The sequence below is a fragment of the Strix aluco genome, chromosome Z (genome assembly GCF_031877795.1).
Source record: "Strix aluco isolate bStrAlu1 chromosome Z, bStrAlu1.hap1, whole genome shotgun sequence".
NCBI classification, from domain to species: domain Eukaryota; kingdom Metazoa; phylum Chordata; class Aves; order Strigiformes; family Strigidae; genus Strix; species Strix aluco.
In genome coordinates, this window is record NC_133971.1 from 59,027,249 (window position 1) to 59,040,750 (window position 13,502).

At 44.6% G+C, this 13,502-nt stretch overlaps 1 protein-coding gene across 2 annotated transcripts in view; it reads left to right on the forward strand.

The window, feature by feature from the left end:
* The first annotated feature begins 689 nt into the window (after positions 1-689).
* Positions 690-13,502, forward strand: part of CPLX1 (complexin 1) — a 129,405-nt gene continuing 116,592 nt past the window's right edge. The window contains exons 1-2 of one of the 2 annotated variants that reach the window (XM_074813048.1): positions 690-870; positions 1,791-1,894. In XM_074813048.1, coding sequence (XP_074669149.1) covers positions 1,864-1,894 — 31 coding nt within the window. In that variant the 5' untranslated portion in view covers positions 690-870; positions 1,791-1,863. Of the gene's footprint in view, positions 889-1,790; positions 1,895-13,502 lie in introns of both variants that reach the window. The other variant, XM_074813049.1, reaches the window with a different exon arrangement.

Sequence of the window (13,502 nt, forward strand, 5' to 3'; positions counted from 1 at the left end):
CGGATCGCTGCACTCGCGCCCTTCAACCGGCAACAGACTTTCTTTTTTCCCCCACCCCCGTCTCCTCCTGGGCTGTAAACACCGCTGGATAGCGAGAGAACTGAACCGAGCAGCCGGCTTCTCCGGCCATAGCAAAATCCGAGGCGAAGAAGGAGGGAGGAGAAAGCTCTGCTCCCTCTCTATCTTCTTACTTGCCTCTCCAACTCCTTCACAGACCTAGGAGATAAGAGGGCATCTCCAGGAAGGACCCAGAACAGAGGACGTGTATCGCTCTGCCACCATCCCTCTTTTTCAGGAAGCCGTATTTGCAGAGATTTCCCCTGGCACACACACATTGACTCCCGAGGAGATATAAGGAAGCAATTGAAAAATGCAACAGCGGGCTGACAACCTCCTCTCCTTTCCCCACGGCAAAGCGCAAGGACACCAGGCTGCTGCAGTCAGCCGGGGATGGGGTGGGAGACATGCATACAAATACAGGCAGCCCTCCGAGGGGTTGGAGAGAGCTGGAAGCCTCCTCCGCGGCGAGCATCGAGGGGCGAGGGAGGTGCAGGGAAGGGGCGGGGTGGCTGGAGGCAGAGGGAGGGAGAGAGTCTAGCTCCCGCAACTGGGGGAGGAGGAAGGAGGGACCGTGTCGGTGGGATGGTCCGGAAATCCTGTGATAAAAAGAGGGGCGCGGGGGAAAAGTACGGAGAAGCTCTGGGATCGTTCTCTCTCACCGCAGCCTGCAACTTCCTCGGCAGCCCACAGGCACATGGGCGCTGGCCGGAGCCTCTAGGAGCGGTGCTGAAAGGAGAGAAGCCGCCGTCGCAGCCACCTGCCTCCGGCCCGGCACAACACAGATCAGCACAGCGCCCGCTGTCCAGCGAGGTACCGGCGCCGGGGCGGGTGAGCCGTGCCGTGCCGGCCGGCGTGCGGAAGGGCAGTGAGGAGAGGTGGAGTGTGGGCACACAGGGATGGGGGGAAGCCCTCGTCCTCCCAGGTGCTGGCAGGCCACGCAGCCCCACGGCACGACTGTGACCCGGAGCCGGTGCTGGGCGCGCGGTGGCATACTGCCCCGGCGCCTAGCCAGATGCTCCCCGCGGCCGGGGCCAGCAGAGGGAGGGAGCACCCTGCGCGGCTGAGCTGCTGCGCCTGGGGCTGACCGGTGTCAACCTTGAACCGTCCCGGTTCTTCCGGAGGAGATGCAGTCCTCGCTGGCACTGCACTGGGGGCTTTCCGGGTGAGGTTTCTGAGGGAGTAGGGTTGGGAATCCTGCCTCGCATGCATACTCTGTATCCCGCCCCCCGGGCTGCATCCGCACCCAAGTAGCCCAGCTTCCGTTGCTTGCCCTCCTGCGCACTTGCCGAGCGCTTCACCTTCAAATGCCCCCTCGGCAGTCCCCGGCTGAGCTGCCACTCCGGAGCCAGCCCTCCGAAAACTGAGAGGGCCAGAGGCAGGCGGGGAAAGTTCAAAGGTTTAACACCTTCCTGCCCGTCTGCAGGAGACAAGCTGCGAGGAGAATCGCACTGCTCCTCCAGACTCATTGCCGGCCACCTGCCCTGCCTGGGGGAACCACAGTGTCCCCTTACCTCCTCCTTCTCCTCCCACCCGTTCCCTGCCTGCCAGCGTGCAGGTCTGCTTCCCAGGTGCCTTCTCTGGCAAAGCCAGGGTCTGCAGGGATGGGGGGTTGAAAACTTGCCTACACTCAGACAAGGGGAGGAAAGCTGTGGTGAGATAGCTGAGAAAGACCAGGCATCAGTCTTTTCTCTTAGAGACACCATTGCTCTTTTGATTGTGCGTCTTTGCAGGCTGCCCTCTAAGGATTCCTGGTCTCTGTGCATGTGAGGTGTGAAGGTGAGGCACCACCTCTAAGCCATCACCATGGATTTTGTTATGAAACAAGCTCTGGGAGGTAAGTGGTTAGCACATGAGGGGCCTTACATCCCTCCCCTCCCTCCTCTTTGCATTTGTCAAGAGAGAGAATGGACTGCTATGAGATCACTGGTAGGGTCTGCAGTTGGATGAACTGTTTGGGGACCCGGAAGAGCATGCCTGTCACTGATTCATGATCTCAGAGGCAAGTGTTTGGAGAGTCTGAGCAGGAGAGGGCAGCAACAAGCAGAGACCAAAGCCCCATGTGAGGGGAAGAGATTTCCCACACAAGGTGTGCAGGCCCTGGGTCATGCCTAATCTGGCACCCTACCAGCTGGCTACATATCCTGCTGTACAGTGCACACGTCTTACTTTGCTTCATGCCATGCCTCTGAGGCAAGTATTACAAAGGCTGCAGATGGGTTTAACCAGAGTAAACCCAAACAAAGAATAACACTTTATGTATGTGTATGAGCCCCCTTTTCATCCTCTCCCTAAATGTTGGCCAGACCTTCACCAAAAAATGGCCAGTGAAGACATTTTTGTACCTGGTATTTGGAGAGTTATTTTTAATAAGAATATTGCTGCAATAAGCAGGGAAATGGTATTAAAGTATTCCCCCACACCCTACCTGGATTTGAGGCCAACCTTTTATATGGATTCAATATATTTCCTTCCATGTGTGATGAGTTGTTTTAACCTAATGGTGGGAAATAGAGAAGGCAGTGGTGTGTGGGGGGATGAAATTGAAAACAACAGAGAATTATTTGGGAATAAGATTCCTTCATTTTGCCACAGTTATCCTGCCTTTCTGGGCTGCTTGGCCTGAACATTCCGTCAAAACGAGTCTGTCACTGAGATGATGCTGAATGCTGGCAGTTGTTGGGGACTGGAATAGCTGGCCTCAGAGGAAATCAATGAGGTGGTTCCAATCATTCTCTTTTGTACTTTATCTCATGTGTGTGTTTTCCATTCATTTTCCTTTGGAGAAACTGTAGCGTCATAGGACTGTGGGAATGGTTCATGCATGGTGTTACTGATGTCGTATGCAGCTTCAACCTTTACTGGAGGACTCTTTCCCATAGCATGGAAACATGATTTTCATCACTGAAAACAAAGGAACTATTTTGTTTTCGGTTTTTTTTTTTTTTTTTTTTTCATCAAGGGAGCAAAATTCTCAGGTAAGAATAGAGCAAGCAACTCAAGTTTTAGTTGGGGTGTTTAAAATGGGATGATCAAACTGGAGAAGACAGGGTCTAATTTGATTGCACAAAATAGCTAGATACAAAGATATCGATGTGAGAAGACAACAGTAGCAGTGGTAGCAGTGTTACATTTCATTACTCTTCAGTTCCTGTTTTGAGGAGGAATAGTTTTGAGAAGAGCAGATTTTGCACTGTTTGCTATGGCGTGAATAAGGTTGCTTGCACAGAAATGAGCAAGTGTACCTGCAAATATATAGTCACTGCAGCTGAAGACCTGTGAATCCATTAAAGGGAAATAACTGCTTAAAACTGCAGTTAAAGGCAGGGGGCGGAGGGTTACAGCAAAGGAGTAACAGCTGAGATGCATTCTTGCAGTTTAGTGACTAACCTGAGTTGGAAGCAGTGTCTGCCCATGCTTACTCTGGGCAGATATTAATTCTAAAATAATGTTGCATGCCAGGGTCAGGATTTGCATTATAATAGGAGTTGTTGAAAAGGCAAATTTAAAAAGCATCTTATGGTGAAGCCTGAGTTTCTGATGTCTGTCAAGATGCTGCCCAGTGCACCAGCTCTTCTGCCAGTTGGCTTAATGGATTAGCAAAATGTGTCTGGAACTTGCTCACTTACTCAATAAAGGAGAAGTCTCTGCAGAGTGGTAAAATCCAGGAAATCTTAATTCATTAAGCAGAGACTTATTTGTAAATTAGAAATAATTTCAAAGAGGAAAAACAGGATTTCCTAGGGCAAATATAACATGGAAAGTAAAGGTGGTTTTGGACACTTGTTTCCCACTGGAGTTAAAGCCCGAGCTGATCTAAGCATGCAGTCTGGCTGCACTGGCACAGCAAGGCAAGGACTAAAGGTTACAGTTTGTTTCATTAGTTATGGGGCCAGAACCCTTTTTGTCAGCCAGTTCTGACATCCAGAGGGAGATGCCCAAACTGAGCAACGCACCAAACCTCTGGTGGGTGCCAAGCTTGCTTTGGCTAGGATACATGGTGTGATGTCCTAGTGAGCTTTTTTATTGTCCCCACTTTCAGGGAGATCTTCCTGTGGGTTTCACGGCTCTTTGATTTTAGTTTAATGTAGCTTTTACCAAATCACCTTTGAATTAATTTTGCTGCCTGCTTGGGATTTTTTGAATGATGCAAATGTTCTTATCCCATCCTCACAATGTCTTCAGGCACTGCTGGAAGAAAGAAAAAAAAAAAAAGAAAATTGCAATTTTGCCAGTAAGGTCCCCTCCAGTTTACAAAGAATCAGACTTGCTCTAGGTATTGCTTGCAGACCACCTACAGCTATGATAGCTTAACCCTTTCACTATCTTAGCTGGGGACACCTCACAAAGGCGAACTGGGTTTCCTTATCTCAGCAGTATGGGCATGACATCTTCTCTTCCCAGCATCCAGCACCAAAGTGGGGCTAGGCCAGAGCTTATGGTAGTTAAGAGCCTGGATCTGAGAACTGTTTGCTGGTGGGATGCTTTTGCCTTTTTCCTGCTGGACAGGGCTTTGCAGGGCTCTGAAGCATATGAGGACTTTGTGCCCAGGTTTCATCATACTGGAGTGATCAGAGGAGGTACTGGAAGGAGAATATCATTGCTCTCCCACCTCCTCACTCACCTTATTGAGGAAGAGGAGATCTCACTCTCTGCTTAATTAACAATAAACAGTATCCTTAGCAGAACACTTATGTGGGAGTTTTCCCACTTCCTTTGAAGTAATCCTTGAAGACATTTCCTTTGTTTCTAATGGTACAGGATAATCAGATTTGTTTTTCCTTGGAGTTTTGTCAGTCAGAGGGGAAGAAGGCAGCAAGGTATTTTGAAAGGTAGGTGAGCTAAGTGAAGCAAGCAAGGAGAAGCAGTTATGTCTGTAGAGTTGCTTTGTTTGGAAGTCTGTGCAACTAGCGGATTTAGGTTTTGTGAAATCAGTTTGGCAGGTTATTGTATTGCTGAAGTAGAATGTGTTCTTCCTCTGACGTGTTGTTAAAGGGGGTCTGCAGAAGCCTGCTCTTTCTGTGCAGTAGAAGGCCATCTCTCTGTGCTGCCAGCATTGGGATTTTGCTGCTAATGTTGGCAGCAGAGTGCTTGCCTGGTGGCTGACGAGCTTGAAATGTGTCTTTGCAAATCCCTGAACTCTTCAAGGTAAAATGCTTGATTCTTTCATTAGCAGTAGGGATCCAGGAAAAGCAGTAGAAAATATTAGCATATTTGGCCAATTTGCTCTGTGACTTTTTCTGTGCTCTTCAGACCTTTCAGCACCTTGTGTGAAAGTCACTCCATTTATTGTCTGACAGTGACAGAAGCCACTGAAATGCAGTCATGATGCTGATTAGTTGTGTAGGACAATAAGGAGAAAATAGCAAGAGGAATCCTAGAGACTTAAAATTGCTTCTTCTTCTTCCACAGAAGTAACAGAGACAGCAAAGGGATATTTTTTACCTCTGACCCTGCCATACCAGCAGACATTGACATAGGTGTGTAGCCAGGATGATTGGTTGCTTTGCTATTCCTGTCATAGTTCACTAAATGAAGACAACCAGAGTGATTTCATGATTGCGTTTTACATTAGGAGTGCTCTTTACCAAGCCAGGTCAGAACTCTGGAACACTGTTGTCATGACCAAGGTGTATGACTTGAAGGCCAAGAGTCTTAGGCATTTTCACACGGAAAAGGAGAAGGGGAAAGTCCATGCGAAGGTGAGGAGGATTTGTCTGAGGTGGGATCATGATGTGGTTGAAGAAAGAGAGATTTCTTACAGCAACTAGCATTGTGCAGACCAGAATGCTGTAAAAATAGGATATAGAGAACATGCAAAAGCTCTAACTCTGTATTATATGGTGTTGTGCAGAGCCCTTTTAATGCACTCCTTTTATTGTCACAGATAGGAGAAATGTGTAGCTGGGATGCCTGCCTTAAATAGTGACATCCTAATGTCAGCCTGTGGATGTAGCTCATTTCATATATAATTATGCAGATGAACATTACTGCCTAAATTTCTTCTTCATGCTACCAGTACCCCTTGAATTCATTGTGCAATGCAAGGCCCATCAGGAGAAAGGGTTCATTTGAGTTTCTGGACACAAATTCACTGGGCCCTGTTGATGTTGCATGATTTTCTGTTTTATTGACAGCAGCTTAGAGTGAGGACTGCTACTTGGCATTCTCTTCTTTATCTGTAAAGATTCAGTGGAAACTTGTTTTGCTTCATAAGGATTCTTAAAATACTGTAGACAGAAGACAAATGCAACCAGATTGCCATCTAGAATACATCAGCAGGGGGGACTGCCTACTTTATGTCTCTTATCGGCAACTTTGGTTCAGTTAGGTATACCACAAAACAGTATAGAGGGAGTCCTCTTCTTGAAGGTAGGCAGGGATTTAAACCCTTCTGAAGATAACGAGATTTAAGTCACTGTCCGTGAGCTCTGAAAAAGCAGTCCCTCTGCTAAGCTTACATTAGTGAAGATGTGAATGTGTGTGAATGCCAGATAAGCCTGAATGGAAACCGTACTAGTGTTTAACAGCACCTTAGCAGCAGCCTTCTGTGTGTATATTTTGCTGCTGAATTTGCCTCACTTTACTTCTTTGTGATGTGGGTATTAAGTCCTCGATTTTCGCCTGGAGAAATCGGTGAGATTGAGTGTGGTTAGAGGCAATATAGACCTGTCCAAGGTGGAACAGACAGTGAAATAAACACAATGGTTTCTGCCTTTTCCACCTCCAATTCACCTTCTTGTTTCTTGCATTTGCAGTTTTCTGCTGAGCTTCTTTCCTGCTCTGGGCCCTCATGCATCAGCTAGAGTGTGCTCCACTGGTTATGTTAATGTATGAAGTCCTGGAGCAGGACAGAAACTGTAATGCAGAACTGCAAGTTGTAGTGCCAACAATGAGTGCTGTTGTTTACTTCTGGGGCCTCTTTTGCCTGTAATTTTTGAAACCTGTTTTGCCTGTAATCCTTGAAACCACATGAGGTCTTTCATTTTGCAGTCAGATGCTTCTAGATCACAAAGACTGGAGAATGTGAGATGAGAGAGGAGATCTCCACCCTACTGTAGCATGTGGCAGATCTTGGGACACTATCTACCTTTGTTCTCAGATAACTTATGCCAATATTGTGTGCAATTCTGGGCCCCACAATTTAAGAAGGATGTTAAGGTACTTGAATGCATCCAGAAGGGAGCAACAAAGTTGGTGAAAGGACTGGAAGGCATGTCTTATGAGGAGCAGCTAAGGACTCTGGGTTAGTCTAGTTGAGGAGTCTGAGGGGGGACCTCATTGCTGTCTACTGCTTCCTGAGGAGGTGAAGTGGAGAGGGCAGTGCTGATCTCTTCTCCCTGGGATCCAGTATCAGGATGTGTGGGAATGATTCAAAGCTGTGTCAGGGAAGGTTCAGACTTGACATTAGGAAACACTTCTTTACTGGGAGGGTGATCAAACACTAGAACAGGCTTCCTGGAGAAGTGGTCGATGCCCCAAGCTTGTCAGTGTTTAGAGACATTTGGACAATGCCCTTAATAACATGCTTTAATTTTTGTTTAGCCCTAAAATGGTCAAGCGGTTGGACTAGATGATTGTTGTAGGTCCCTTCCACTGAACTATGCTATTCTACTCTATAAATTCCTATGTGACTAAGACTGTAAGATGAATTTTGCAGTCTCGGTTTGTAGTACGGTTGTTTGTTCATCTGTTATCTTCTGGATGCTTTTTTCTCTGTCTGATGCTTTGAGTATATACATTTTAATGATCTTTTGAATATTAAGAGGTAGCATTGATATCTGACAGTTACATTTTCACAAGAAATGGTTTTATAGGCCTTTTTTTTCCCCCTAATGTGTACTGCTGGCAAAGAGATTTTCTTCAAAAAATTGGATTGAGTGGCATCATGATGTCTGTTGTCAAGACAAGGATAGAAAGGAAAATCCCATGCAGGTGTCTCAGTGCTTCCAGAAAAATGAAACAAACATAGGTTCTATAGCTGTTCAAGGCTGATTAATCTATACAGCCTTGGATCTTCTTTGTTCATTTATTTGATGCCAGATCCTCCAATGGTAACCTGTAGGGCTTAGTTTGTTCTTCAAGAATTCCCATTAAAACCAAGGAACAAGATGTCTTCCAAGGAAGCAAATTGTTGATTGTGGAGATGATACCAGGGAAACAACGACAGTGAGGGTCAGCTGATTTATTCCATCCATGATCCAGACCAGGAGGAGGAAAACTGTCCAGGTCCTTTCTTCCTGTGCCTTTCTTGAGAAACCTTCCTTTTATATTTGCTTGCCTCTGGGCCTGTTGTTAAAATCATACAAATGTTGTCACTTTTGTCTGCTGGGATCTTACTTACGTTTTATTATTTGTAAGCAGGCATTGAGAGCAGAGTGTATTTATTTAGTATCCTTGGAGGAAATGAGCAACCTTCCGCCTGCTGATTGTAGAGGTATGACACAGAGCTTAACTAAGATTTCTCCTGCTGAGGATCTGCTTGCCCAGAGCCTGCTTGGAGTGCCTGCTTGGAGTGGAGTGACATGGATAAGCAGAAAGTTTGCTCTCTTAGAGGGGCGAGAGAGAGGGAGAAATAAGGAAATTTCACATACATTAAGGAGTTTGTCTAGGATTTCTTCATAGCAGAACAGAAGATGTTTTCTCTGATTCTCTGTCCACTTTGAAGGAAGTTCTGCTTGCTTTTTGTTTTAACATCTGTTGTTGTACACCTAAATCTTTCTGGTTTTTCTTTTTTTTTTTTGCATTTTTCATAACTGAAGTTGGTTCTGAAAGTGATACCAAAGAGCCGGTTGAAGAAACTCTCTAAGACTTGTTTTAGAGTTTTGGAAAGCAAGCATTCTTTATTGCAGCAGTGAGCGCACACGCTAGTAATTTCGCAAAGGTGAGCGTGCTGACTCCTAACACTACACAGCTTATATTGAAAGCAATTTATTCATATTCATTAAATTTCCACGAAACCATAAATATAGTCATACTTTTCCTAGAACTAATTAACATATGCATTAGTACTTTGTGCATGCTCACTTCCATTAATCTAAATGAGTTGGTGGTCCTCTGGTGGTCTCTAGTGGCGAATTATGGTCTTCCTTACTGTGTCCTTTTGATGAACCCTTACTCCATGCATGCTCACTTTTCCTGGAGGCTGATTGCCAAAATAGAGTCCAGCCTGGACTTGTTCAAAGCCACAATTTTCTTTGTCCAGACACTGAAGCATCCTGTTATCTACTGTTAGGGCATCTAAACTGAGAAGCTTACATTTTGTTATGTATTACAAAAAAAGTTTGTTTTACAAATGAGTTTTTGGTTCCAGTCCCCTGGTATCAATGGAGGCAGAGAAAAGTGGTGGTTTCATGACAGCTGCATGCTCTTGGCACAAATAGAATTTGTCAGTGCTGAATTTTTAACTTGTGTTGCATAGGAAATACTATCTGCAGCAGTGGATTTGGAGCTGGGCAGGAGTCTAGTGCATGATCCATTACAGTTATTCAGATCTTCCTGGTGAAATGGAACTCTGAAAATAAAAGCTACTGACTTGCCTTTGGTTGGTCCTTGGGGAGAGGGAAGTTCAGACTGTAGTTCAGCTGTTCACTGTGGATACCTATTCACTTGTTCATGTGCTAGCAAACGGACAGCCATTGAAGAAGGCTGGTGTATATGAATGCTAATGTACATGGGAGGGCTTTGTGCTTTGATTAGAAGTGAAGATAAATCTATGAACTCAAATCCATGAGGGCTACATGGGTTTAGAAATGTTGCTGAGTTAAGTTGAGAGTCTATGGACTGTTTGTGTGTGTTAGCACTGCAGTAATGTACAGGGCTCCAAAAGGCCGAAGTAATTTTTGCAAAGGCTTTCAATTCTTACGGGAAGACAGGCACCCTGCCCTTATGGAGGACAGGAATGTCTTTTTCATTCTGTAGCTCCCCCAAGGCCAACAATAGTAAAATCCAGTCTAGCAGCAACATGTTTGCATGGGAAGTTGCAGTATGAAATCTGCATCAGTTTTTGAAGGCCATCGAATTGTTGAGGAGCTCTGGAACAGGAATGACAAGTAAGCAGGAAAGGCTGAAAGAAAAAAGGGACAGATGTCTAGTGTGTTGTCGCTGATTTGTCTCGTGTCAGAGGGCTACATGCAAATGCATGCTCTTCTGTTTGAACATCATGGTCCTCTCTTTGAAGGAGATTACGTGATAGTCCTCAGAGACAAAGGAGAGGGAATAGAGGCTGGTGAGAGTCAGACAGATACAGGTGCTAGTGTTCTCTTCTTCTCTTCAGGCCCTTGGAGAGGGAATATGGTTCGTAAAGGGGACACTATGGGACATTAGTGCCTCAAAGATGCAGAAGTTCTACTCCCACTTCCAACAGCTGCAGATGCAGCATGCTGAGGCTCTTCCAAGCTCTCTGACTCTTCTCTTTCAGTGGTGGAGCAGAGAGCATTCTGCCTTAGTCTTGGTCTTTTGTTGTTGGGAGGTTGCAACTCTGCATTGCCTTTGTATACTCATTCCTTATGCTGAAATTGAGTGCTTGCTCAAGGCTACACAGAACCTTAAACATATGATAAGTTATGGTTTTGAGAAGTTTGTTGGTTGCTGTCTTATATTCTCACATACAGCTTGATTGTGAGAGCTTGGATGTAGTCAGTTCTGTTTCTTGCAGGTTGGCTTTGGTGGCTGGAGAACATGTCTCAAAGGATATAAGTGCTTTGCTGAGAAGGCTGAGAATTTCCACAGGGTGTTGAGCTGAAGGGTAACAGCTGCAGTTACAGACATGACAAAGGTTACTAGTGATCTTCCTATCACTGGTACAAAACACAGTGCATATCAGAAACAAAATACCTTCAACAAACTGTGTCTCTCTACTAGGGACAAATCAATGATCATACCATGCAATTTGAGAATTTTTTTTTCCCTCTGCAGTTTTAAATGAGCTGATTTCAAATTGAGTGGATGCTGTCACTGCAGAAATGCATTAATACAAATCATAAATTTAATCTGCTGACTTTGGTGTGCATCTTTTTACAATTTTAATTTGTCATTGCCTACAAGAATGAAGCTGCTTAGCAGCTACTTGTGGTTTCGCAGCATGATTTGAGTCTTGTGGCTTATTGCAGTGGTACTGACCTTGAAGGAATGTCAAACATGCAGCATCAACAGAAATTTGGAATTCAAATGACTGTGAATTATCTTCTATGGTAAATAAGGAAAGAAACAAAGAAATCCAAGTCTGGAATGGTAGACCTGTTTTGATAATTCTCTTCTGAGAGAATGGGAGCAATGAAGGGCAAAGCAGAAAACATTAAAAGGAAAATGGATGACAAAGAAATGTGTGTCAGTGCTTAAGTTGGCAGATAGATGAACTGCCATGTGTCTGTGTCCCTGGGTCCACCTCTTCCTTTTGCTGACAAGCACAGGCAAAGGTGACCAGTGGAAAAGGAATTTGAACCTTGTGTTTAAGGTAACTGAGTGGAAGATGGTTGTTACCGCTGCTGGCCTTGACTGTAGGGGAACCCTGGGTGTTCACGAGAAGGTCGCTTGCTCTCTAGGTTAGATGGTGTCTCTCACAGTTCCCTTGCATGGGAAGCAGTATGTGACTCCATTATCCCAAGAGCAGGACAGAGTCAAGTGTGACTCATGGGCACCTGAACACTGCCCTTCTGTTTATGGAAAAGGAATAGCATTCTTTTTTTACTCCTGTCACTCCTGCTTCTTGGTGCTTGGCAGAGCTGAACTTGCATACTCAATGGACTTGAAAGTTTGTCCTTAACTTGATATTGGCAATGAAACCTTCTTGTTCGTTCTACCTCCCTCCATGTTATTGCATGTAGTGTGAGACTTTCTGCGTGCCCCTTGGAGGGGCAGAAACTGTGTGGAACTGCCTGGCCTCTGTTCCAGTGCCTGTCCTAAGTGTATGTGTCCATTAAACTCCCTGAAAATACATGTATTAACTAAAATTGTAATCGGCAAGAGGACTTTGGAAAGGTTTTACTAAAACATGTTTATTTTCATGAAAAGCATTTAAACACATAGTTTGTAATTTTCTCAGCAATCAAGAAGAGAATGACTCATCACAAACCCAAAAGACCGTATGTGAGACTAAGACATCATATCCAAACAGATGTATTTTTAATCTATGACAGCCACTTTATGCTGGAGTTAGACCTATGCATGCCACTCTTCCCTGAATGAATGTGTAGCTCTTACTGAGTGAAATGTTTGGTTGTGAATGAATCAATTTATCTTTGCAGTTTCCTTCAGATTTATTTTTTCATTAAATAATTTTTATTTAAAAAATGCAAAACAAAAAAAAATTGAGGAGAAGGAGAAAATATTCAGAGGTCTTTTTAACTGTCAGCACATCAACACAGTTGCTCCTGTACACAGTTCTAGCTGGGAATAAAGCTGCTTGGGAGAGTGTCTAGAAAAACTCCAGTCTCCATTAGAAATAGCCAAGTCTTTTTTTTTTTTTTTTTTTCAATTCTGTATATTTAAAACATTTGTGACAATTGCAACTTTTTCCTCTATTTTTCTTGCTGCACAGTTTAAATATCACCAATTTCTGCTTCGTGTCAGCCAAGTTGCACAATGACAAGTTGAAAGGAGCATGAAAAAGGAAATTTGTAATTACATGGAGATAAAAGTGCTGAGGGAAAAGGTTAAGAAGGGACATAACTGCTCTCTCTAAATACATGAGAAAGGTAAACACTACAGTGAAGGAAGAGCTACTTAAATGAAGGACAGTATCGGTAAAAGAATAATGTGAATAAGCTGGCCATAAACATACTCGAGTCAGGAATTAGAGTGTTTCTGACTAGTAGAAGAGGAAAGCGGACAAAATCTTTGACTCTTTACTTGCAAGACTGTCCATAATGTCCTGGTTTAACCAGGATAGGGTTAAGTTTCCCCAGCAGTGGGGGGGAGCTCTAGCCGGGTTATTCAGATACCATGGGGATGTCACATCCTGGCAGGTCACATTTTCCTGGCGCAGAGCGGGGTGCACTCGTGGTTTTGTACATCGTGCTTCAAACTGCTGTATTTGGTAGCTATTTTGCTCTGTTCATTGCTATCACTATTACTGTTATTGTTATTGTTGTTGTTGGTTGTGTTGCTATTGCACTGTTGTATTAAACCTTTCCTTATTTCAGTCTTGGGGCTTTGTATTTCACTCCCTTTGTGGGGGAGGGGCAGCAGCCGTGTGGTCTCAGACACCGGCAGGGGCTAAACTACCACACATAATAACAAAATTGTCTTAGAAGAGATTTAGTTTTTACACTCAATTTTGATGTTGTTACAATATGTGATAGTCTCTGATGGGGTCCAGGGATCTAGCCCAGCTCAGTGGGAACCAGCAGTGTGCCCCTCTGGGGGAGGTTGTCCAAGAGCTGTGGCTAATTTTCACTTTTCTGAAAGCTTTTTGACCCTGTTTTGTCCATATGAGAGGAGGAAAA